We start from the raw sequence: 27,953 nt of genomic DNA on the forward strand, positions 1-27,953 counted from the left end.
GAGAGAGAGCCCAGACAAAGGAAAAAGTGTCTGCATTTAAACAGTGGTGGGAAGGATGTGATTGGTCCATGAGGAGTGGAAACCGGTGGGCAGATGTTTTCATATATAGCCATAGTCTCATTTAAGAACAAACCAACACTTCCCAATACTTGTGTGACTTGGTGTGTTAAGTGTTGAAAAAACACAAAGCAATTTTTATTCCACTGTGATGGCAATGAAGCAATGCTGTGAAATAAAATGCTATCAAATATTAATATAGCGGTGATTATTGTTACACTCATTATAGGTGATCTAACATTTTCTAAATGTTAAACCTAGCAGAAGATCAGAAATCTTGGTCATGGATTGTGTATTTTTCAAAGTACACTTTAAAAGTTTCAGTCATAAATATCAGCTCCATTAAGCTATGCTTAAGGAGAAGGGAATGTGAGGCTTGTAGAATCATGACTCATTAGAGTTTTAATTCACTATTCAGTTCAGCAACTCGAAAAGATCAGAGTCAGTTAGAAAAGTTGAACTTCCCATCAGTAAAGCACGCTAAAGACTTGGCTACTACGTTATCATTCTGCACCTCAATAGATAAATAATTGATACTTATGGCTTTTTAAATTTAATGACAGCATAATCATGTTAGTGTAATTTATACTCACTGGTATTGCATACACAACATGTCAAGCTGTAGGAACACTTAAGGACACTCCTCAACTGTACACATTTATATTTGAGTAATTGAGCAGACTCTTATCCAAAGTGAATTACATTAGTGATTGCCTAAAATTACACATCACTAGGCAATCTCACGCTGATTCACAAAGAGCAAGGGCAACGAGATGTGGGAATATCCAAGCCATGTTTGCCTGAGAAAAGTGGTAGATTGACTGAAATAAGCTGATTGAAACTGAATGTTTCAAAAAGATTGAATCCTGGCCATTATCTCCTTTTACATTAGCATACTTCCTGGGTGACAGAGAGCGGTTGAAGAATGGGATGAAGTGGTGAGATATAACATCACTTCACATTACTGATGAAGAACTCACAGTGATTCAACCCAATGGAATGGTGATCGAAAGGGAAACCGCATCCTGCTGTGTGAAACAGTATCCTAATGGCAATGATAATTCCATTACTGTGGGTTTGTGCAATGCCATGCTGTCCAATGCAAGCTTGCAATGCTGATATTCGTCCAGTCCCCAACGTTTAGGCTGCAGGCTCGCATAAGATGTGAAGCAGCTAGCGAGGTACTGCTCTGTATATACAGTCATTTAAAAAAAATGTGTTCCTGCATGTGCTCGCCTGTGTGTATGTGTGTGTGTGTGTGTGTCTCTGTGTGTGTGTATATGCGTAGAGGTCAGACCATGGTCACACTGAGCCAAGAAGATTACATTTGGTTTGTGTTCAGGTGCGTCGTGAAGTGGGCCACAGTAATTGTCCACTTCACCCACCATCAACCTATTATGAGTTTAATTCTTTTTTTTTTTTGTCTGTGAAAACAGATGGGAATTGAACATAAAGGGACACATCATCTCCGCTGTCCGACAACATACAGCTCCCATTGCAAAGGATTGGAGACCAAGTATAAGGATAAAATCGATGCCTCACTCTGGCCCAGCCTTACCCCTCTCCTGCTGCACATTACTCAGCCTGTCTCTCCACTAAACTGGAAGTGATTATCGTGTGTGTGTTAGTGATGGAGTGGCCACTTATTTCTATTTCAGATCCTAGAGACAAACAAACATGGTTTCCAACTTCTTCAGTCGTATAATGGATAATTTAGGTAGGGGTGGGTAGAGGACTGGAAATCTCTACTTAAGTAGATGTACTGTTACATGGATCGCAATTTATTCCCGTAAAAGTAAAAGCAACCCTCTTCAGAAACAACTCAAATAAGAGTAACAATGTATCCGATCAGAAAACTACTTTAGATTTGGTTACAAAAATTATTTCCATTTACAGGTATTACAGGTGAAAAATAGTTACATGAGCACCCCTTTCAAAAGGGTCCTTAAAAAACACACTAATTTGTTTGCTTAGAAATTACTTTTCAGATGAAAAGATATTTCAGGTGAAAGATCATGACCGATTTAGCAACCGTGTTTAAATAAAATAAGTATGGGAAATAAGTAGTATTCTTTTGTTTTAGTATATGGCAAAAAGGTGAATTACTCCAATGTCAATATGTTAAAGAGATATCCTAAATACATCATAAATGTCCCCTACACCTTAAGCAAATCAGTATTTTATTTACTGTTTGTAATAATTTGTTTATAGTCCAAGTCTCTTGTCAAACCTGTAGATGTACAATACACAGCCAATGAATGAGGCCAATCTAAAGTGTGGATTAAGTTTAGAGTTGTTGTTGTAGTTGGCTACAAAGTCAAAGGGTAGAAATCTGGAATAGTACAGCAATCAGCAGTACTAATATGTTGACAACATTGTAACCTGCAGTACAAGAAAACTCGGTTTTGCGACCACTTGACAATGTCAGGGCATTTTCATTAATATGCAGATGACAGCTGCATATTTAATAAAAAAAAAAAGGCAAAGCCCCTAAATTGCCTACTCAAGAAGCCTGTGTTTCAGACATAAGGAAGTGGGCGACGGTTTTACTTAAAAACTTCAAGATCTGCAGTAAAATCTGAACACAGTATTGCAATGACCTTCTTCATGGCTATAGATACTAAATAAACTGTAAATAGTGCTAAATACAGCTACTAGAATCTTGACTAGAACCCAAAAATGTGATGACTCCAGTATTAACCACACTGACTGCAAGTAAAGGGGATATTTTGTTTGTTAGCATGTTAGACCTAATTTTCCACGCAGGCTTTGTGTTGAACCATCATCCAGACCACAAGATCAATGTTCAATTGTTGGGTGCAAAAGCCATATACTGCAGTTGCCAGACGCAGCAAAATAAATGTCCCAACAATAAACTACAAAACCATATCATGTCTTGGAGGTATATAAAAGCATGTCACTGCAAAACATTTTCTGCTATTCCTCTATTTCGACTGTTTTCCTGTCCATGTCTACCTAGTTCTGTTTCTGATCTGGATTCTGCCTAAAGCGTCGGGCCACAGCCCGCCTGTCCTCACCTGAATTTATAGACCCACAGATTGTCTGAACATGATAAAAAATGTATGAACAACATGACCTTAAAAGGCCATGTACTCATATAACCTCCACCCAGCCCAGACAAGATATGACAGGCCACACCTCAGAGTCTGGTTCCTCTCTAGGTTTCTTCATAGAGTATCTCTATGAACACTGTAACAACTGCCGATGTAAAAAGAGCTTCATGAAATACACTGGATTAGATTATTGAGTTGGGGAATGAGGATGGCAAATGGGACAGAATGCATTCTCCGGCCCCATGGCTAGTGGGTTAATTCTGTTTGTTGTTTAAAGCCATTCACAAACCTTAGCCCTTAAACACACCGACAACATCAGGTTGATTATAGTGTTTGTCTGTGTGTGTGTGTGCATTCTTCCATGTGTGCATGGTGTATGTGTGTGTATACGTGCGTGTGTGTGCGATTGTACTAGCACTAACCCATGCAATTGTGACTGTGTGTGTGTTTACTGAAACAGGACATTAGAGTCAGGGCTCTGTTAACTGAACAGGCACAATCATCCGTGACGCCATGTCACAACACCAGTCCATTGAGAGAGGACAGCCTGGAGTGGACCAAATAACAACAGAACACAGCCAAGACATGTTAACCACCCACTTGGCCACCAGAAACAGCTGTTTATTGTTATCATGACGTTCAACAGCTTTTTATAGCTCCACAGATTGTGCATCTGTTCTAAAGGTCACTAAAAGGTAGTGATTGCTTCTAGTGGAGAACAATACTAATAGAATTGATCTAATAGTATTATAAAACATATCATATGATAATTGTTGTCGGCAGCATCCTCACCCGATTGGTTTAAGGTTTTGACGTCATTCACTAAGGTTCTCTGAATAAATCTTTGTCTTGGCCATCACATAGCGTAATGACAAAGCTTAAATGTGTTTTTAGAAATGTATGACAATTTATTGAAAGTACTTATGTATATATGCATTCAGACCCTTTATTCACTAATTTGAAGAAGCATATTTTGCAGAGATCACAGCTTCTTCTTGCAGATTCTTTAAGTTTTCTTGGGTATGCCTCAATCCCACTCTTACTTTTTGAAATCTGTTAGATCGTATGGGGAGGGGTTCAAGACTAGGCCTTGTCTCGGCTGTGTGTTTCGTTTTGTGCTGAAAATGAATCTCTGCCCCAGTCTGAGGTGTTGTGCGCTCTGGGTAAGATTTTCTATGTTTTGCTCCATTCATCCTTCCATCAATCCTGACCAGTCTCCCCGTCCCAGCTGCGGCGAAGGATTCCCATAGCACGATGTTCTCACCATGCTTCATTGAAGGTAAGAAGCAGAACCTTGTTTTCACCCGATGTGGTGCTTCACACACAAGCCTAAAAGGCAGATAGACGGAGTGCTGAGATGGTTGTACATTTGGTGGGTTCGACCATTATTGAAGAGAAACTCTGAAGATCTGGTGGGGTGGCCATTGGGCTCTTGGTCACCATCATGACCCAGTGCCTTCTTGCCTGATAACTCAATTTGGCCAAATGGCCAGCTCTAGGAAAGATATTGATGGTTCCATACTTATTCCATTTCACAATGATGGAGCCCAGTGGGCTCCTGGGAACTTTTAACTTAAGCAATAAGCAATTTGATATAACCTTTCCCAGATGGCATTTATTGTTCACCTTAAAAATGGGATATGTGTGAGGGACGGTTTTGTGTGGGTGTAGGACTATATTTCGATTTTTTGATTTGAAAATAATATGTATACTTCGCTTTTCATGTAAACACAGTACAACATTATGTACAGATCAATCACAGAAGATGTCAGTGGAAGACATTTCAGTCCCACGTTGCAACTCCACACAACAAGTCCAAGAGAGGTGAATAGATGTTCCAGCCTACAGTGTGTTTATGGGCAAGATTTCCTGAGGTAGAACTCTCAGCCTGATTTCCCTGGATCAATACACCTCTTTAAATAGTACCTAGGCTAACAGCTAACTGTCTCTCTGTAGGATGCTGCTAATTGGGGAATTGAGAAGGGTACAAATGTGCCTGTGTAATTACATGTGAACCTGGAGACACGCATTTTCTTTGTTTCCTAGTAGTCGTGATCAATGCATGTTAGACAGAGTCATTAAAAGTCATTACCAGCCTCCTCTTGCCTCTGTTATGTTATTCATTCTCTCCTATTTTTTTTTTATCCCTCTCTCATCTCATTCTGTCTTTTCTTTCTCAATTTTGTATCTCCCTCTTCATCTGTTGCCTTTTTTCTATTTTTATCTGGCCACAGTTACATACACAATCATTAGATAATAGTGGATGGTCTGGTTAACAGAACAATTTGATTTAAAAAAGTTGACATGCTTTGCAAGAAAAATACTTTCTCTACCGTGTACGTGTCACTCTGCCTCAAAAGGGATGTTTGCTTGGCTGACGTTGCTCAGAGACCCAATTAAAATAAGCAGAGTAAAGTGATTACATGACAAATCCCTATGTCAAATTGTTAGCTAGTGGGCACATAAACAGTTTTTATGTTTAAAATAATTATAGTGCTCATTATCTACAGTATAACTATCTCTCCCTCCCTCTTCTCTGTTAATGCTGTCTAAACCAGTTCTAATCCTAGGCTGATGTTAACTTGTAGTGGTGTGTTTGTGCTGCAGAGGTCGAAGTCAGTAGCTGAACAGCCAGACAGATAACAAAACACTGACTTTGAGGTACCTTATCAGAGTTAGTCGGAAGGCCAGAGAATAGAACAAGAGGGAGATGCAGAAAGAGAGAGAGATGTTTAAAACAGACTGAATTGTGTTGTTTCTGTTCTATTTGCAGTGATCTGTGGTCAGGTAGACGCTTACAGCGCTGTGATAACCTAATAAAAACAGCGGCTTTGGAAACCTAAATAAAACAGGAATGTTTTGTAATGATTTTCTACTCAGTGCATGTAGTGGTATGCTCAAGTGAACCAGACTCGCTAGAGCAGCATCACAACCTCAGGAGAATTGTCGGGGCGTGCATCGTTGATGTATGGCTCCCTTCGTCTTCCTTGAAAGGCAGGCCGACGGTTAGTGTGAGTGTGTGCTCGAGTCCCCCGTGACCATTGATCGATAGGGTAATCATAGTGCTTCGTTGCTTTCTCTATCGCACTTCATACGTTTTCATTTAACTTATTAATCACCTTTTGTCATATTTTGTATATTGATATGTACATAGTTCATTTCCAAATGATTTTATGAGTTGAACTTCCTGGAGATAAGATCATCAAAGCCATGCCTAGCGCTGAAATTAGAAAATAAGTCTATACGTAAAGCTGCCAACATTTTGCTCAAACACTCTTTGAGCTAGCAACTCTGTTTGTCAAAGCATGCCTGTTTATCTTCAACGTTTTGTCCAAGTGCATGGACCATTACTGAGCAGATCAGTGGTGAGTAGCCAATCAGTGTGCATTATGCATTCCTTTGTCATGAGTCTGACCACTAGGACGTTTACTGAATATCTTATGTTTTAGCCAATAACCTCTATGCTGTACCTTCATAATATTGTACAAGCATTGTTTATCATGCATTCATTCAGAGAGCTTATTATGCAGTTATAGATTCATTATTGGATGTGGTCGAATAGCTTCATTTTTTTTTGTCATGCCATATTTCAGTTTCATAGGCCACATTGTTTAAACTTTATTATATTGGCCCTGGAGGTTTTTTATTAACAACCAACATGTATTGTTTCTTCCAGACTATATGTATTCTGTCTAATGCCATGTATTCTCAAATAGGCCTATACGTCCATTCAGAAAGGCCTATATGTCCATTCGAAGTTTATTAATTTGTGTCATTGTATTCTGGTTAAACCATCTTGCCTATAGGCCAACTCCTGGTTAGTAACAGAAGCATGTTTTTGCTATTTGTTGACAATGATATTGCCCTGGTCTATTTTAATGTAAAAACACAAATGCCGTCATTAATTATAAAAAGATTTTAAATCGTATGCAGATTTCAAGCTCTGCTCATTTAGCCCATTTGGTTAATCAGCAAGTAAAACCTTAAGGTCAAATATTAATTGCATGTACAATATTTTCTTTTTAAAATCGGTGCCCCAATATAAAATTAAGATGTCTTTCTGCTGATGCCCGTCTGCAGGCGGGTCTGTAGTAATCATAAACCTGTCCAATAGATTAATGGAAGGTATTCTGGTGAAAGAAAGCATATGCATTTTCCTTCACACTCACACTGTTGAATGAAGGTGAGAATATGCCTAACTGACACCTTTTATGTGACTTGCTTCCTCATTGATTATCAACTGCATGAACCACAACTAATTTGTGTACTAAGTTCTATATACGCTAAGAAGCTGACAGGGCTTATTAACCTTGTTGACTCTGGGATTTGATCTAATGTAATTTAAGTTACTGGTCAGATCCTTCCATAGGCGTTAATCCACAGGGGGACCAGGGGGGATATGACCTCCCATCCTGGGGAAAACTAGGATTTGTCCACCCCAATATATAAATGTAAAAGTAACTATGTAATTACCATAATAGTTATAAAATGCTATGAAAGCACCTTTGCTGATTATAGACACTTAATAGCACGTTTATGTTTCACATAATTGTGACACCCCCACACTTTGCCTCACAGTAGTTTGATCCACTGCCCTCCAGCCCTCAGCAGTGGCACATCTTGCAGGTACAGTGCATGTCTGAGAATCTTTCAGTAAGTAGTTTAAACAAAGGATATGTTAGACATTTCTTTACTTCTATTACTCAATGCAATAAAAATTTCGAACCATCACCAGCCTTAATTTTCTCTGCAATGAATTACAGGTCACTCGTTATGTTAGCTAGCAGTTATCATCAACCAGATTTTGCAGCTGTTTGAATTTGAGTCAATGAGAGAAGCTTTCAGTGCGGTGTATGTATGTAGTGTTCCTTAGTTGGCAAGGTGACAGTGTTCGTGTCTACCGTCTGAAGGGCACTCAATGCACGTAGCTAATGTGGGCTAATCCAGTAAATTTGTTTTATGTTGGTAGGGTTCACACAGCATAGCTGAATTTGCAGAGCTACAGTAGCAAGCAAACTGATGGTCCAAACTAAAACACTATTAAAACACTATTTTTGGTGTCCCGCTCAAAAATTGCTCTTCAAAACATTTTATGCAATTGTCCTGATACTTGATATCAGATTTTCGTCCCTGGATCCTTCACTAGGCTACCTGCCTGCTTGTCATAACAGATTTTTTTGTGTTTAGACCTTGAAAAATGAAAAAACAAATGGCTTTGATTTGGATTTTTTAGTGATTTAGACAAAATAAACAGAAATGTTAAGAAATAAAAAAATATGTACAAAATGTATAACTATGATGAACAAAATATGTCAATTTAAGTGGACTTGTGGCAGTAGAATTACTGAAAATGTTCTAACAAGTTATTCAAAATATTATGTATCTAGCAGTATATTTTGATAATGTACTGTACATGCGTTTGTTGTACTGCAGTCATAAGGCAAGAACAGTACTCCCATGTTTCTCATTTGTCAACATGTTTCAGCTACAGTATATATGTAGCCTAAATTGGTGGTCAGTGGAAGAAGTTAAGCCATCCTAATTAGCAATGACCCATTTGTCCGTTGATGCAGTGCTGTCAGTGAGGCAGTGCTGCAGTGCTATTGTGATCAGGCCTCCATCTGCAAGACGATAGTGAGCAATGAGTAATCTCCCCACATTAGTCAAACCACCATTGGCGGACCATCTGTAAGACGGACCATTTTTGCTATATAAATTGTTGTCAGGATGTAATTATAGTTAGCTAGACTAACCAGCTGGGTCATGATTGGCAATGTCATAGGATGCCACCTTTGTAACAAGTCAGTTTGTGAAATTTCTGCACAACTAGATCTGCCTCGGTCAACCATGTTATAATTGTGAAGTGGAAGTGTCTAGGAGCAACAACAACAGCCCAGCCAGTGGTAGACTACACAAATTCACAGCCGGGTCGCTGAGTGCTGAAGCGCGTAGCGCATAATAATCACCTAACATCTGTTGCATCACTCACCACAGAGTTCCAAACTGCCCCTGGAAGCAACATTGGCACAGGAACTGTGTATCAAGAGCTTCACAAAATGGGTTTTCATAGCTGAGCAGCTGTAAGCAAGCATCACATCAACATGCCCAATGCCACTGGACTCTGAAGAAGTGGAAATGTGTTCTCTGAAAAGTAATGAATCACGCTTCACTATCTGGCAGTCTGATGGATGAATCTGGGTGTGGTGGATGCCAAGAGAACACTACCTACCAGAATGCATAGTGCCTACTGTAATGTTTGTTGGAGAAGGGATAATGGTCTGGGGCTGTGTTTTTCCGGGTTTGGGCTAGGCCCCTTAGTTCCATCTAAGGGTCAGGATGCAAAGAAATTTTTGACAATTGGGCACTTCCAACTTTGTGGCAATAGTTTGGAGAAGGCCATTTCCTGTTCCAGCATGACTGTGTCCCTGTGTTCAAAGCGGGGTCCATAAAGACATGGGTCGACAAGGTTGGTGTGGAGGAACTTGAACACCTTTGGGATGCATTGGAACGGCGATTGCGAGCCAGGCTTTCTCGTCCAACATAAGTGCTTGACCTTACAAATGCTCTTTTGGCTGAATGGGTACAAATTCCCAAAGAAACACGGAGTGGCTGCAGTTATAGCCACAAACACCATTTTAATGGCCATGGTTGTGGAATGGGATGTCCAACCAGTTCATATAGGTGTGACGGGCGGGTGTCCACATACTTCTTTGCGATGTGGTGTACGTCACTTTGTCATTGCTAACCACTGCATGGATGACATCCCGACTGTAGTAAACTAGCAAGGTGACCAAAATTCTGTCAACATTTGGCACTGCCCATACTACACTGCCAATCAGAAGTCACCTCTGGATTACAACTAGCCTCACATCCACCCATTCAAGGTAGCGTGTCACAGTAGTGATGGGATGTCATACTTAACAATACTGATGTTACTTAACCACGCATGCACCATTTTAACTCAGTTTCATTTCTAATAGGAGTCACTGATGTTTCAATTCAACAGCCTTCTTTGTAAGGGGTAAGAGTTTAACCGATAGACAAAGCCAGATATGTGTATTAACCTCCCACACATTATGGGCTAATTGGATCATCCACCCAGTACAAATCTGTGTAGCGCTGTTAATGAATAGCCATCACACTAGGTCATGGGGTTTGTAGTGTATCTAATAATATGAATGAAGTATTAAAGAATTAAGTATTAAAGAATACTGTTTGGACGTTCTATTTGCTTATAGGGGCACTGTGTAGAATCCCAGCTCTAATGTTTACAAGACAGAATTTTAAACAGTAAGACAACTTATCTCTTTCCTTACAGAACTAGACCAGCGCATATGGAAAATGAGGGGTTTTAGAGTGTGGAGATGCAAGTGTCTAAATCGAGTAAGAGGAGATTATAAGTCAACGTATAAACTGATGGGCTGGTGGGAAATATCTCAGGCCCTTGGAACAATTTTGTAGAGAAAAATGAAACATTAAAAATCCTGCAGATATCTTCTGGGCATTTTTGATAGTAGTACAGTACAAATCTTACAGATGGCCCCTTTAACCATGCAAGAAGAAACTATTTTGATTCAGCAGTATTTACGGTCTAAGTACTTTTATAATGTATATCTGCTATCCGTCTGTATATTCTCACTTTATGATCTGCGGTAATTGCGTCCAAAATGTCTGATTGTCTCTCATTGTAGATTGTTGCTGTACAGGCAGCTTATTTTTTTTTAGAAGAAATTCCACAAAAGCAGAAAGGAATAGGCTCCAAAGCCTTTGGGGCTAACGTTTGGTAGGTCTGTGTATTAGTTATTATGGAATGTAATATGTCCTTAACAAAAGGGTTTACAGTCAATTTGTAGCCAAATGTTATTATTTTAAACTGTATGATGTGCCTCTAATAAATCAACACTTTATAAAATCACAATCTCATTGTGTCCTCACACTCACAAACTATAAAACAAGCTTGTGGACTCAAGTCATGTGTGTTTTTGTCTGTTTGTCAATCAGTCTGTATCTATCTCTCTGTGTGTCTGTTTGTATGGTCCTGACCTACTACTCGTCCTGTATATAAAGGTCAATTGTTAGTGAAGACATTCATCTCGATCAGCTCATTCATTTGCCCTCTCTCCTCCCTGGGTTCAGTGCTGATAAGGTTCAGTCTTTTGGTTAAGTCCCAGGGCAGAGCTATGGAGAGAATGGGCCCACTATCAGTAGAGAGTGAAGGGTAGAGAATAACGGACCGATCGGGTATAGGGCTGCTGACGGGGTAGGAAAACGGATCATAGAATCAGGAATTAGAAGAGTAATTTAACAGGATCTCTATGTGAGGGAGTTAAGGGTCCCTGGGGAGTTTATAGCTTCAAAATTCAATAGACATTAATACATACTAGTTTTCTAGTATGTATTCTGAAGTAGTAGAATGCTACCTGTTAAATGTTTTCTGTGGTTCCCACTATATAAACAGCAGGTGTATGACGTGCTATGGATACGTACATCATTTGGCAGACATTCTTATCCAGCGCAAATTTCAGGAGCAATTAGTGTTAACTGTCTTGCTCGGGACAGAAGGACAGATTTGACCTAGCCACCTTTTGGTTGGCTGTCCTATGGTCAGCTGTTCTCACTATCTACCACCCGTTTTTCTGACTTCCTTAAGATTTCAGAAATAGCAAGACAAAAAAGCATTTGTTTTTCTTCTGGACACCATTATATATTGTAGATTACATGCCTAAACGTATTGTTTGATGATATATGATAGTTTCTATTGGCTTTTAGATTTTCTGTTAGACATGGTTTACTGAAAACAATCTATGGCATATCAGTTTTTATGTACAGAAGTAAGCGTCTTTTTAAAATTATCATTATAATTATTATTTCTGATAAATGCTTTTCTTTGTGTTTCATACAAGCACACTCAAGACTTTGTTATGGTCGTGGAGCTAAGAAGAACATTGTTTATGAACATTTCTTTCTGTTCCCAAAGTGCATGTGAAGCCTTTCTTCCCTACAGACACCATCAAAGCACTTAAGATATTATTATCTTGTCTCATTGAATCTTTTACTTCTAGGAAACTACATTTGCTATGGTTAGTACTCACTTCTATCACATCAAAGTGAAGCAAACCCAAAAACAAACTCATTTTCACCCACAAACAAAAACACCTCTGACAAACATTCTCACCCACATTTTGACAAACAGCACACATTAATCAGTTTTTTGTTTATCAGTGAGAAGAGAGCTCTTGGATTCCTCTTCAGCATCTTTGTCTTTCTGTATTTCCCGTTGCCATCCCTGCATTCTAACCCCATATACAGTTGTGAAACAAGTTTTGTGAACCCTTCTGAATGTCATGCATACCTGCATAAATTGCTCCCATAATGCTGTTGAGATCATGATTTTGGGGTGTCTCCTACCCCTCATTCTTACAAAAGACATGCTGTTGACTTGCTCCCGTGCAACCGAATACATCGACAGAGCCAACTGCTATCTACGTTTGAAGACTTTTGATTGTAAATAGTATTACAGAGAGGGATTTGTTGAGTTTCAACAAATGCAATATTTATTTTTTACTTACAGAAATGTTTCAGTTAATTGATATTCATGGGATGTCTTGCATGAATGGCTTGCCTTCACTCCTGAGGAGATTTGCAGTGGCACTGACTTTTCTCCATTTGTACACAAACCGTCTAACTAGACTGAGGTTTGTGTACAAATGGTTTTGTAGCTTTTTTTTATTTCATGACCCTCAACAATTCTTCTCCTGAGGTCGGTTCCAAAAAAAACAAGGCCAGCTTTGACAGGTCTCTGGTGTGGGGTGCAGACTTAGCCGGTTAACCAAACATAATGTATTTGTTATATAGCAGGGCCCCTGTAACCCACTAGTATGTAATGTCATTGATTGGTACACCTGACATTATTACCCAATCTGGAAGAAGTTATTGTTCTAGATGTTCATATACTTTCTCCAGCCTATTCTCTCTCAGAATCTCTCTTTCTCTATCTCTCACCCTTTCTCTTAGTGACCAAATAATTGTAAAGAAATGTCAAATAACAGTCAGACGAAATTGCAACACTGTATGCAAAGGTTTTATTGACCTGAGGAATGATCACACACAATCTATGAACACCTATCTGAGAATATTGTCTGGTTTAAACTGTTTCTATATTCACATTTTGTAGCCTTGTCAGTTTTAACAGATCCACCCCGCTCTGAGTTTACCCCTCAAATCTAAGGTCCTTGGTCCACACAGTTCATCTCAGCCTATGCTGTCCTTTCTGTCCCTTTTTGGCCATGACAGAGACATGGATAAACACAGAAGACACAGCTGCTCAGGGTATTTTCACATGCTCCTGGTGATGGCACTGTGCTATTAATCTCAAGTGAAAAATGTTATATTAATATCAAGTGAGACCTCCTTAAGGACCTTAACATTTTAAATAAACTAATTTCCCTACTACTCAAATTACTGACTGACTTCAAATGTCCAACATCTTTGTTTGATTATCCTTCATAGTATCTTCCCTCGTTCTTTCCAATCCTTAACACTTTTCACCTCACCCATTTCCACACCCTGACTCCCAAGGCCGACAATCTACTTGACCTTATCTTAGATTCTGTTTGTCAACTAATCTTGCTGTAACTCCCCTCCAGGCATCTGATCAATACTTTGGCACCTCTCAGCTTCACCCTAAACACTCAGCCTCTACACAGACAACCATGCATCTTTACGATCTTTGTTGTCTCTCTGTTTCTACTCTCTCATTTTTATCCTTTCATCTCTCCCATCTGCCGAAACCTGCTCCCATTTGTCTCCTGATTCTGCCTCTTTGGCCCTACTCTCCTACCTCTCCACATCAAATGACTCTCACTGTCCCCTTTCCTCCCAACTGGCTTGGCCCTTCAATCCTGCTCCGTGGCTAAGTGACTCGTTGGAAGCTCAGTGGACAAGGCTGCTGGCAGCAGAGCGGAAATGGAGGGAAACAAAACCTCCTGATGACCTATCATCTTTTCACTCCCTCCTCGTCTTAATCTCTACCTGCTAAATCCAGTTTCTATCACTCAAAATGTCAAGTCTCTTCCTCTAACTCAGGAAACTTTGCAAACTTCTGCCCTGTCCTTAATCTTTCTGACTCACTCTTTTCTCTCAGTGGATGAGTTTTTGAACCAACTTGAAGAGAGGTTTGATGTAATTTGCACCTTATTGAGTCAGTACCATTCTCAAGAAATAAACACCTAAACCCCCTGACATAAAACATAAACTAGTTACCCTTCTGATCTTTCAAAACACTTGAGTGTGCTTTGTGTGACCACCTTTCCCAATAACACTCTCAGCATGATCACATTGACCCTAAAGTCTAGGGGAAAGGGTATTCAACTCTGGCCTGGAGTCATTTCCAAAGCAAGTTATTGGCATTGCAGGTTTTAAAGGCAATGTTTGCAGAGATTACCATCCACTGTAAAAGCTGCAGATGTTAATAAGACATGGCCTTTAATAAAAGCAGCAATATTTATTACTCACTTTTGGATGTAATCCAGACCTTCCCCACAAGGTCAGATCCTGTTCCCTTGGTGTTTGATCTAATAATGAATTGCTCACACTCGGTGTGTTCCAGGTATCACTCCTTGATTAGAGAACTATGGGCACTGTTACAGGCAGACAATACTGTGTTTCATAGATTAATGGAAGTTTTGACAAAAATTTGTGAAATGAACAAAATTAAATGTATTTCTAATAATCATCAGCCTACCTGATAGGAAGTGTAAAATCATTAATCAAAATCAACTTTAAACTTTTTTTTTTTTTAAATACCTTTTGATTTTTAATGGATATGTGGAACATTCATATCGGAATAAAAGTGTTCCTAACTTACTTCATTCCTAGTTAAGAGGGAGTCTCTCTTGCAGATAACATTTCCAGAACGCTGACTGAAGTTTATATGTATAATAATTTCTGAAAAAGCTCAGAAAACCAGGGTATGCTGACTTTAATTTTGACCTTATGCTGAAATAAAACAGGGTATCGTGTTTACATGATGAACGTCATAGGTGGCCTGTGTGGTCTTGGATCTTTGTGGTCTTGGGACTTCGTGGTCTACAGGCTTTGTGGTCTAGGGGTTTTGTGGTGTATGGTCTTGTAGTCTACAGGCTTTTTGGTCTAGGAGGTTTGTGGTCTTTGGGCTTTGTAGTCTACAGGCTTTGTAGTGTAGGGATTTTGTGGTCAATGGGCTTTTTAATATACAGGCTTTGTGGTCTATGGGCTTTGTAGTCTACAGGCTTTGTGGTCTAGGGGTTGGTGGTCTATGGGCTTTGTAGTCTACAGGTTTTGTGGTCTATGGGCTTTGTAGTCTACAGACTTTGTGGTCTAGGGGTTTTGTGGTCTATGGGCTTTGTAGTCTACTGGCTTTGTGGAACTATGGGCTTCATGGTCTACAGGCTTTGTGGTCTAGGGGTTTTGTGGTCTATGGGTTTCATGGTCTATGGGCTTCGTGGTCTACAGGCTTTGTGGTCTATGGGATTCATGGTCCTGTACGTTTTCTTGCTTGGCTTTGCATCTCCCTGGACTTAATTGATGCATTTTATCATGGACCACACACCTGCCTGGCAGAAATAATTTCTAGATTAATAGGACTAGAACATTCTGTGGCCCCTGGAGACCAGAGCTCTGTGGCCCATCAGAGGCCAGAGCAGTGCACTCCTGAGTCTATATAAACAGGGTTATTTTTAGCATTGACCTTATCATTCATGTTTAAGAAGATTATGACCGTTTGCAGTGGAACACATGAAATTGCATGAACTTTCAGAAATCTTTGGCCAGCAAACAAAAGTTAGCAATCAGCGTTTTGGAGACCACCAGTGGAACATAAGACCCTGTCAGGCCACTCCACTAGAGAGGTGTGCTGTTGCACCTCTCAAGACCCTTCAGTTTAAATACAGTTACACCTGGCTTAGTCTCGTCCAAGTACTGTAGGACAGGATTATCATACGCCAGCTCGGCCTTCCTCTGGGCCGTCACCGTCTGCGTGTCAGGAGGGCTTGTTACCGCGGTGATGGGCGCCGCCTGGTCATCTCCGGTTGCATGGCCTGGGCTGCAGCAGCTGGTTGCCTTGGTGATGACCCTGTCGAGGGGTTTAAGGGAACGCATCCAGCGGGGAAGGAAGTCCCAACTCTGGAGACGGGTAGGCAGATGTCCTGGACTGTGGGCCTGCAGCACAGATGAAACATACGCTGACGCATCTCACGGTCTAATCAAAGTTCATGAATTGAGGCACCAACTTCATTGATCGGAAATATTCCAGCATTCTTACATGCTAATGGAAATGAAGCAGACATTTTATTGATTAAATGAATACAGCTTCCGTCATCCACTCAACTTCCAAAGAACTCCAGGAATGACTGAATACAGAATTCCCCAAGTATGACTGAATACAGTATTCTCCAGGAATGTCTGAATACAGTATTCTCCAGGAATGACTGAATAAAGTATTCTTCAGGAATTACTGAATACAGTATTCTCCAGGTATGACTGAATACAGTATATCCCACCCACCTGCAACAGGTTCACCATGGCAATGAAAACAGTCACCCCAACAAACGGTGCTCCCACACCCAACATCACCCTCCAGCCAGCCAATGAGAGGCCTAGGACCAGGGAGGGGAGAAGCAGGAAGCAAACGAGGAGGTAGAGAACGGCAAACCAGCGGTACTTAGAGGTGCGTTCACCCAAGGCCCGAGCCATGCGGACTGGGAGACGGGTCACAGGAATGGGGTACCACAGCAGAATTCCCAGGATGTTGAAGAAGAAGTGACACAGAGCAATCTGGAGGCAAGATGGATATAGGTTTATATACATTTAAGAGAAACTTGCCTTAGTGGATTGGAATATTGTGTCATATGCATTTTTTTTTTATGCTTCTCAGGCTATTAATTCAAACACAAGCCTCCCTCAGTAAAGTTTGTTTGCCAAATGAGGAACTCCCAAAGGGTCAACACCTGTATGGCTGCCTCCAGTTTGTCCCCAGGGCTGGCCAGAGCTGCCAAAAGGGCTGTGGTTGTAGTGCCTATGTTGGAACCCAGTGTCAGAGGGTAGGCCCTCTCCAGGCTGATCACGCCAATACCTGCCAACAGCAGAACCAGCAGAAGGGTTCACCTCAGTTCATGTATCGCGTAATGGACAGGGTCTGCTGTATGATGACAGGGATTTGCATGTGTCAAAAAGGTCCATTCAAATGTACACCAACACACAATATCCAAACAAAGCCTTTCCCTTCCTATGAAACTGAATTTGGATAGAGCGTTCACATGACATCGACCCAAAGAAATGAACAAACAATGATCTACTTGTTCTCAACGGAGAACACTAGTACCCAGTGAGGTTTCTGCTGCGGTGGTACCTGACATATCCCCAGTCAGCACTTGAAAACATTCAAGACACTTGTTTTGTCAATAGTTTATACTCTTATCATTACCGGCTACTTTTGTCATCCAAGAATGTAAGAATTGGTGTGATGAATATTCCTCACTCAGAACTTTCCTTTTTAACTTTTTGGGAAAGGAAAGAAAGGGTTAGTGGTCTCTTAATTTTTTCCAGAGCTGTATAAATAAAAGAAATGACATTATTCTTTAACAACACCAGAAGAAGAAAAGCAACATTTTGGGAGAAAGACTGTGATAAGTCAAAAGTGATAAGTTAGCCAGGCTGCATAAAAACCACACTGCATAAAAGCCACACTGGATGAAGCCACACTGCATGAGATGACTATGACATTTCCATATAGGCAATTCAATGTACAATAATACCACTATTATTATGATTCACAATTAAAAAACTTGGACTACCTGTTTTTGTTCTTGAATTCAGAAATCAGTGGTCATATAGCTAAAGCAAAGATTGGCTTTATTTATGCTTTTTAAATTGTCTGTTTTGATGAAATGAGTGAAAACTCAAATTGTTGGAAATCGCCTCTATAGACAGAACACAAGCGTGTATTTTGATATACAACTGAGTTGTTGGTTGTCTGATCTTTCATTTCCTGGTGGAATTGTGAATAGCCTAGCCTAGTAAATAATTAGTAGGCTATCAGGCAGGTGGAACGTATTTTGAAGTTTGCCAAATCTATAAACTTAGTTGTTAAGATACTTCTACACAAGAATGTATAAGATGTCCATTCAACTACTGAAGCTGGTCAGTAAGATCTAGTCACATTTGTCTTCAGATTTTATGTATGGTAGTATACTAATTTGGTAACATTTAGATTGTGGAAAAATTCAAGACATTGAGTGTATATAAACTGGGCTTCAGAGGGATTATGCAAATGTATACCATAGCACATCATCTTTCTTCACCTAAAATGAATTTGGATGGCAAATTTACATGTAGAATTCAGTGTTGCAAATAACTGTACCTCCACCATCTAATGCCAGTAATTCAGGTTCCCTTCCAGTGGGAGAAGAGGTATAAGCTGTTGATTTAGTTTGTACCACTCAACCACCAGTCAATCTTTTAACACAAGACATGGAGCATTTTAACGTCACCTTAAACTCCTCCACCTACAATGCCTCCTTTATCGGATCTCCACACTTTTCCTGGGACCGTGGAGGTCTGATTCCAAGCATTGTCTTCTCTTTCTGCTTCATGGTGATGGGCGTCCTTCATCAAAACAAAGAACTTTCCAGTTTGAGCCAGATTCTGATGATGAACCTTGCAGTTTCTGACTTGCTCTGCCTGATCACTCTACCTATATGGATCTACAGCCTTCTCTTCAACTGGTTGCTGGGCCGAGTGGCTTGTAAGTCCATCTCATTCCTAGTCCTTTGTAGCATCTATAGCAGTATGCTGACTGTAACTCTTCTTAGCCTCCAACGGTACCTCCAGGTCCTGTTTCCATACACTTGGCGCAGGCTGGGAAAGGCAAAAGAGGGGGGCCTTCTGTCTATCTTGTGGGCGCTGGCAATGGTCTTTTCTATCCCTAAAGGATTGGTGGCCCGTGATTTAAAGCAGTCTGAGAGTGGACAGGTCAGCTGTTCATTTGTTTTTGCATCAGATACTCAAGAAGTGGCGTTTTTGCTTTTGGAAACTCTCCTGGGATTTGTTGTTCCCTTTTCCATCATTACAACCACCTATATCTGCCTCCACCAAAGGTTGAACCAAACGCCTTTTTTCAGGAACATCAGGCTGACCAAATTAGTATCGAGCATCATAGTGACCTTCTTCATACTATGGACTCCTGTCCATGTCATGAATGTAGTGGACATTGGAGTTGTTTTGGGGAAGGGGAAGGCTCTTACAGAGTTTTGCAAGGCATATTTGAACACTGCTATAGCTCTGACCTTTATCAACAGCTGTGTGAATCCATTCCTCTATGCCTTTGCAGCTAGAAACAGCCATCTACAGATCAGTAAAGGTCCCATTGAAATAGAGTGTTCTTGATTCCAAATGAAAGCCCAAACCCCATGGACATATCAATCAATAATTTGTTTTTTGTAAAAACTACCATTTAAAATTCAAATTCAGATGTTGAGTTTAAACTCAAACTTCAAACTGTCTGATGCAAAGTTATCTGATTGTACCTGTGTTTGTTTGTCTACCTGATGGTTTTCTGTATTTCTATGGTATCTCACAAACCACACAGGTTTTGGTCTGTACCATCTTGTCAGCATTGAGACAAAACGAGTACACTGTCAATGATTTGTGTTTGTACTGTACAGAGTTTTTGATCCATGTTTCTGAGGCTAGTTAATAGCCAACTCCTGTTGACCCTCTCTTCTGTGTTATAAACAGCCAATCTGTACCATAATCAGTGGACTGATAATAAAGTCAGAATGGCCTCCAAACATTGATATTCTGTCCATCCTATTCATAATCAAATTGTACTTAATGTCACTCATTTAAGAATGCGGTAAATAGATTTCCCATAGGCCAGGTAACAACTCACCTATAAGTGGTGTCAGGGCGGAGGTGAAGACAGAGCTACTCTGGACTACGAAGGTCATCCCTGCTCCCACAAACATGGCCAGATAGCCCGCCAGCCAGCCAAATGGATATGGCAAGTCTGAGCACAAACGGTGGAAAGGTTAAAGGTAGATAGGGATAGATGTCTTTCTCCTTCTGTCTGTCTGTCTCTCTGAGTGCATACCTGTGTTGATGACCTTCTGGATAACCTTTGCCACTTGACCTTGGAGGAGAGAGTTGAGCAGCTTGACCAGGAGCACCAGGCAGGTACAGAGCAAGGCAAGGGAGCCAGCAAGGAGGATCAGCCCCACAGTCAGGTCAGACAGATGGGCATCTACAAACAAATGCCTGCCTGGGGTAGAATTCCCAGTTATTCTTTTTTTACCCTTATTTTACCAGCTGTAAGAATCACTTACAGCACTTTTAGCAGTTAGTGTAACAGCCCTGTTCAGGGACAAAAAAAAAAAGAAGTTCAAACCTGCAATCTTAGGGATTCGATCCAGCAACATTTTGATACCATGACACCTCAAATGTTTTCACTGAGTATATTTAGAATGTTTTTTTTTAACTTTCTGTTGGTTGTGAGTGCATGTATTCTGCATATATAAATGTATATACAGTTCTTATTCTCCTAAAACAATCAAACCAACTTATAAATAGCCCCCAAAAATGTACATTGAAAAAAAGCATGGTGTAATTTTTATAATTCTTTAGAAAACAGTTCTTTACTCACATTTCTGGAAGTTGATTTCTGAGGTGAGATTCTGAGTGGTCCATGTGATGTCACCTTCCTGCCAGCATGGGTGGGTGGAGCTACAGTTCACTGGACCAATAATGCTGACATTCCCAGAGGACTGAGAAGATAGAAAAGCGGTGAGAAATAAACCTATAAATAGGCCTTATTCCATATCATTCACAGACTGTACATTAATACATCTTATTGATAGAAAATGGAAAGAAAATGCTCTACAGTCACAATCTTCAGAGCCAGAGTTTACTGCACCAAAAGCTTTAATAGCTGCTTCGGTCTGACCGGGTCATGGTGACAGGGTATGGAGTAATAGTGCTGACATGGTGACAGGGTCTGGAGTAATAGTGATGACATGGTGACAGGGTCTGGAGTAATAGTGATGACATGGTGACAGGGTATGGAGTGATAGTGATGACATGGTGACAGGGTCTGGAGTGATAGTGCTGACATGGTGACAGGGTCTGGAGTGATAGTGATGACATGGTGACAGGGTCTGGAGTAATAGTGATGACATGGTGACAGGGTCTGGAGTGATAGTGCTGACATGGTGACAGGGTCTGGAGTGATAGTGCTGACATGGTGACAGGGTCTGGATTAATAGTGATGAGACAATGAAGTAATAGTTTTGATACAGTGTTGACACATTGAGAGGGTCTGGAATAATGGTGTTGAGACAGTGTTGACACATTGAGAGGGTCTGGAGTAATGGTGTTGAGACAGTGTTGACACATTGTGAGGGTCTGGAGTAATGGTGTTGAAACATTGTTGACACAGTGAGAGGGTCTGGAGTAATGGTGTTGAGACAGTATTGACACATTGAGAGGGTCTGGAGTAATGGTGTTGAGACAGTGACAGTATTGAGACCTAAGGTCTGGGGGTGACAATGATGACAATGATGACAGTGATGACGGCGGTGAGTTGGCGTGGTGAAACAGGTATGGTTTTGAGACAGTAATATTGTTGACAGTAACTATGGAGTGCCGAATGAAAAAGTTCGGTTACAATTTTTTAGCTGATACATTTTCAACATTTAGCTCACTTTCCTCACATTTAGCGCATTTTCCTCACATTTGAGACAGAAATTATATATATATATATTATATCTAAATGTTAAATGTTAAATCTAAATGTTATATCTAAATCTAAATGTTAAATCGAAATCTAAATGTTAAATCGAAATCTAAATGTTATATCTAAATCTAAATGTTAATTCTAAATCTAAATGTTAAATGTTAAATCTAAAAGTTATATCTAAATCTAAATCTTAAATTTATATCTAAATGTTAAATCTAAATGTTATATCTAAATCTAAATGTCAAATATATATATCTAAATATTATATCTAAATCTAAATCTTAAATATATATCTAAATGTTAAATGTTAAATCTAAATGTTATATCTAAATGTGTCGCCAAGTGTAAAGCTAAATATTTCGAAAATATTCAAATCCCCAAGGAAACCATGCCCACTGCAGTGGCTTCAAATCCTGCTGCTAAATGAGCTAAATGTTGAAAATGTATTAGCTAAAAAATTGTAACCGAACTTTTACATTCGGCACCCCATAAGTAACAGTGTAATCAAAGAAGGTGTGGTCAGTACCGTAACTAAGTCGGAGTGGCACCAGTGTTTCACCAGGCTTCTGTTCCGCATGCTCTCATCGCCCATTGCAATGCTGGTGATCACACGCTTATCCAGCTGAAGGAGAGAGAAGGGATGTTTGTGACAGACACTGTATATTTAATAGGTGTTTTATTATATATTTCATCTGGATCCTTTGCGATTAGCAAAACAATGTTTTAAAGCTCTCATTTTGGACATGGACATGTTGCCAAATCTATAAGTGGAATCACTATCATGCCTCAGGGTCCAAATCGAAACACATGCGCCTAAGCTTAAATTTTTGGGGTTTCCTTATCGGCTTAACAGGGCCACTTCTACAACCAGTGGCCAAAAATTACAGACTACACATTAAACTGTTTTATTTTTTTTTGTATGATGTCTTTAAGTGACTGAAGTTTGGTGACTGATTAATACCTGTATGATAAGTTTGGTGACTGGTTAATACCTGTATGATAAGTTTGGTGACTGGTTCAGTGATGACCTTCAGAAGCTCGGGTGCATCCTCTCCACTCTGGATGTTGAAGCTGGAGACTATGACCTTGGCCAGCCGGGTCATCAGCCCAGTGGCCACCTCCAGGGGCAGCAGCACCAGCACAGACAGCCAGTTGAAACAGTCGTGAATGGTGGCCCCAGCAAACGCCCTGAACCCAGAAATAGAGCCCAGTTGGGGCTGGTCGGGGCTTTGTTTGGGATCTACTTTAATCGCATAGCTTAGCTGTGTTACAGGTACTTGTGAGCAATATAATTTTCATAATCTGTCATTTTAATCCCTTTTTAAATGTTGGAATGTATAATCTGTCTTTACAAGTATGTCCCGTTATGTCGTGTAGCCCGCTTATGTAACCGAGTTATGTGACAGAGCCAGCTTGTGAATGTGTCAATTTAACCAATGAAGTGTTTGGACTTTGAGCAGAAGGTCATTGGGATGACAAACGCGAAAGTAATGCAATGCTGGTAACATAATAATGTTTAAAGGTCAGTAATACAGGGTCCGTGAATTGGAAAATGTGATTGCAATCGTGGATGGGCTTCTATATAATTAGATGCTTTTACATTGTCGGTTAGACATGGAATAGAAAGCATAGTACAGTAGTAATTAGATGACTGCAAAGCCACTCCTCTTCCTCATTTGGTACCGTTTAAATTCATTCCTCTCCCCTGCTTGCATCAGGGCAACAATGGTGTTGGTGACCGACGTCCCAATGTTGGACCCCATGATTATGGGGACAGCGGACCGCACCTCCAGCACTGTGAGACGGAGACACACACAGCACCCATCCATTAAGGTTTTACTATCAAACTGAGGGACGGCAATTTATTACCATTAAAAATAACTATTTTCCCTTTTACCTAAACCCGAATCTTAACCGAACCCTAACCTTAACCTCAATAGCCTACCCTTTATGTCTAGTCCTAACCTTAACATAACTCCTAAACCTTAATTTCTTAATGCCTAATTCTAACCTAACCCATCTCACCACAAGTGAGATAAAGTGTGTTGTTAAAGTGAAGACTGGCCAAATGTCCTCACCTCCCATTGGACAAAGTCAGAAAACCAGAAACACTCACAGTTACACAATCTCCCTTGTAAATTGATTATGATTCATTATGATAATGAGTGGGATTAAGGGTGGGATTAAGTGCTATCAAACCAGACCCATCACATTTCTAAATGCTTTCGCACTATTAATGGATGAACAACTGAAGGCAATTTGAAAATGAGCTGAGGCATATTAGGTTCTTTACTAAAGAGCTGGTTTTATTGTTGCTAGGACATGTTATGTAGAAGGCCCTTTAGTAATCACCAAACAAACACACAGAGCTCCCGGTTACAGACAGACAGGCAGACAGGCAGACAGACAGACAGACGCTGCGCGGTAGTAAATGCCCATAATTGCCCTCTTGTGTCCTCTCTGAGAATGGCTGCTGAGACAGAGCCTGGCTGACTGATGTACTGTGCCCAATGTTCACATGCACTGATAATGAGAGGTCACGATGAATGACCCCTGTTAGCAGCAGACAGTTGGGCCTCAGAGAACTAAGCACTGACAATGACGGGACAAAAAAATAGCTCCCCTTTTGTTTGAAATTCAAAGGAATATTGTTGTTGCTGGTCCCTTTGATCCTATTCAGTTTTTTTAGTTCAGATTTACAAGCCATATTTTCACTCTCATTCATGCCCCAACACACACACACACACACACGCACGCGCACACTGAATCAAACTTGTCCAGTACTCACACCCAGAGGACACCAGGCTGACGATAATGGAGGTGGATGTGGAGGAACTCTGGACCAGTACCGTGACCAGTATGCCCACCACCAGCCCTGCTACCGGGTTAGACAGCACCACGTTGTCCTTGAAAATGTCTCCCGCTACCTTCCCTTCAGACAAACACATACCGGACATTAATGTCTTACAACAGGACATCAGACCTGACCTATTTCTGGTTCTGAGTAATGCTGCAGAATAAAACAATTTGTATTTAGATATTCAAAAAGTTGGTATTAATATTTGGTTGGGTCATGTCCAGTTCTTACATTGCATCCAGAAACAACAGTGTGACAAAGAATCCTTTAAAACCTAATGAATAATGATTAACCCTAACCTGGGAGGGACAGTGAAAGTGACTCACCCCCAGCCAGCTGGAATGCTGAACTCAGTGTGTCTAAAGAACAGACGAAAAAGAAGAGGAGGAGGAGGAGGAGAGGGATCTTGGAGAGGTTGATGAAGAGTACTCTCCCCTTGTTGGGTATGACCTCCATGTCAGAGGTGTTGGCTGATCAAGACAAACATAGGGAAACAAAACAGAGACAAATAATAAGAGAATATGTAGAAAACAACATATATAAAAACAGACAAACAAAATGGCTCAGCACCGTTCTTCATGTGGAACAAATCAACATTTGTCCTGGTTTGTAAATTGTTTAGTCTTGACCAGACCTGGCACCACAGTTATGATTGACATTTGGATCACCACCGTGTCTCAGGCCCACATTCATTTACGCGGTATGATTTCAGCTGACCTAAATATAATCGCATGACAATGCCTGAAACTTTGGAGTGTGTTACCTTGCTCTTTGGGGGGGCTTTTCCCCTCCCTGACTTTGGAGGAGGTGGGTGAGGGTGGGTGGTCCCCCTGGCTGTACCCCTCCCAGCTTGAGATGAGGTCTACAGTGGATCCGAGGCCTGACTCCATGTCCTCATCCTTGAGGTGCTTGGGACGGAGGCAAGGGGCGGTGTCATGGGTCTTAACCCCTAAAAAAAAAGTGTTTTTCTTTTAAAAACAATAACAGCATGTCTGGATTTAAGGGTCAAGTAAAAGTTGTAATCTATTCACAAAGTGCCTTCAAAATCATACAAAACCACTGCCGGAATTGGTTACCGTTGTAGTTGGTTATTGGTCCCCCACTGGATAAAAGTATTGTGATTGGACGAGAAGACATGATGACTTCACTGTAAAGGGGTGTAAAGAAAGTGGGGCAGTTAACAAAAAGACCCACATCCTGTAATACTATAAACAGCAAGTCCTTACTTCATTGTCATTCACACTGTTTCTCTCTTGCTAAATTCCATTACCGGCTTTAATTTCAAGGTCATCTACAGTATCAGACGGACGTTGAACAGGAACAAACATGCCCTTACGTAACACTGTCTGCTTTCACTGTGTGCATCCATTCAATCGGCTAGCGAGACAGAGAAACATGATAGCGGCCAATTAAATGTGAACAAAGGTAGGCTACATTGTATTAATTGACAGCTGTCCTTGATCTAAGGGGTCAACACTCCTCTGATGAGATACAATTACATTTGTGTAGACGACCATCCCTACCAATAAAGAAACATCACCGTCCTAATTTTTCCCTCTGAACTCCAGCAGGTACATATGGTCATCAGACAGTCAGCTGACACTTTGTACTGGAAATACTTAGGCAGCACAAATGTTGCCCATTAGTGTCCATTTTCAAAATGGCCATGAAACCGCTGCTTGGGATCACGGTTCACAGTTCACCCTATCCCCATGGATGATTGGTAAATACAGCCCAAGGATGCCATAACACATTTAAGGGGGGTCTGGAAGTGAATTTCACAATCAATCATACATTTTAATTATTTTCGGCTGCAGTGTCCAGGCTGGGTCTTAATGCCTCTCTTAACAGTTAGAGTTAATTCTGTTTCATGGGGAAAGAGCAGACTTTTCTCCATAAATCATCCATAAACATAAACATACATCACTATTTAAATGTTTTTCGAAAGGATGTCATCAGACCAAAACACACCTTAATGACTGAAGGTAATATACAATCATAAGTATTTTAAATATTTTCTATTGGTTATATTTTGTGGGCAGACACCAAAGCACAATCTTTACAATGTCATTTAATGTATCTGGTATTTATTTAGAGACTTCATATGAAAGTATCCAATTATTTCACCCATTAACCAGACTATAAAGTCTCTCATTTTCTCTCTAAGTTAAGGCTTTTTAGTGCCTAAGCCATTACTTTAAAGGTCTTACGTTCGGGGACACCTGCGGAGTTGTTGCAACTAATGTGTTCTAAAAGCCTCCTGGAGCCTTTTCAGAGACTGTGAGTTGATAATTATTTTAGAGTGACAGTAGCGCACTGATGTTCCCTGTCATTTTTATGGTGGTGAAGTGTAAAGTGGAGCTGCTATCTAAGTGTGTGAAGTGTCAATTTGCTGGGCACCAACAGGGCTGGAAGCAAGAGCACTGCAGTCTCTTCTGAGCTGTCTCCTTTTATCTCTTCAGTCCCCATTGCTGCCCACAAACGAACATGAAAGCGATGGGGAAAATAGCTTGGTTAACTTCCCCAGCTCCATCCACCTAACTAATGCCTCAGTTAGTATTACACTAATGTCACTGTGTTAAAATGAAGTCACCTCATTGGTTGGGGTCCTAAAACTGTCACTAGCCCTTAAATTGAACCTAGCCTTGTTTCCATTATACTTCAATGGAAAACAGCCAACCTGGCACAATCTGCTTTTGTTCCTGTAGAGGATCTCAACCAGTAGAGATGCACAGGGGGGGGAATCCTTTGTGAGCTTGTTTGAACAGGTTTCACTATACACTAGACCAGAAATCTCCATTTGAATGGTAAAACTAAGAAGTCACACGTGAGTGAAAAGGCACCATGGTTAGAGTAAAGGTTAGAATTGAGTTTAGGATTAGAATTAGGGTTAGGGGTTAGTGGTAGGTATTTGGGGTTGGGGAGAGGGAAAATAGGATATTCAATTGGAATGATCTTGGATTCCACACAAATGGCATACTCAATTTATTTGAGTATGTATGAAGATTGCGTAGCATTATTTTAAAGTAAATTGACAACCATTTGTATTATTATTGTGGGGAAAATTGTAATATGATCCAATCACATCATAAAGTAGATCTTACCTTAGCTGGTCCTTTGCGTTATTGTCCCATTGATGAAGTGTATACTCCCAAATGAGGTACTCTTCATGAGGAAAGTTTCTCCAGCCTTATTA

At 40.5% G+C, this 27,953-nt stretch overlaps 1 protein-coding gene across 1 annotated transcript; it reads right to left on the reverse strand.

Moving 5' to 3' along the window:
- Positions 1-13,199: 13,199 nt before the first annotated feature.
- LOC105025825 (sodium-dependent phosphate transport protein 2A) lies at positions 13,200-27,934 on the reverse strand. Its single transcript, XM_010896806.3, has 14 exons — positions 27,862-27,934; positions 25,834-25,904; positions 25,521-25,706; positions 25,084-25,227; positions 24,689-24,832; positions 23,584-23,695; positions 22,893-23,088; positions 22,427-22,522; positions 20,809-20,929; positions 20,260-20,427; positions 20,059-20,175; positions 17,117-17,241; positions 16,674-16,943; positions 13,200-16,328 (listed from the first exon to the last, which is right to left on the reverse strand). Exons 2-14 carry the CDS (start codon positions 25,892-25,894, stop codon positions 16,011-16,013), a joined length of 2,058 nt encoding a protein of 685 aa, XP_010895108.2. The 5' UTR covers positions 25,895-25,904; positions 27,862-27,934; the 3' UTR covers positions 13,200-16,010.
- Between the last annotated feature and the right edge of the window lie 19 nt (positions 27,935-27,953).

Source organism: Esox lucius, chromosome 4 (genome assembly GCF_011004845.1).
Source record: "Esox lucius isolate fEsoLuc1 chromosome 4, fEsoLuc1.pri, whole genome shotgun sequence".
NCBI classification, from domain to species: Eukaryota; Metazoa; Chordata; class Actinopteri; order Esociformes; family Esocidae; genus Esox; species Esox lucius.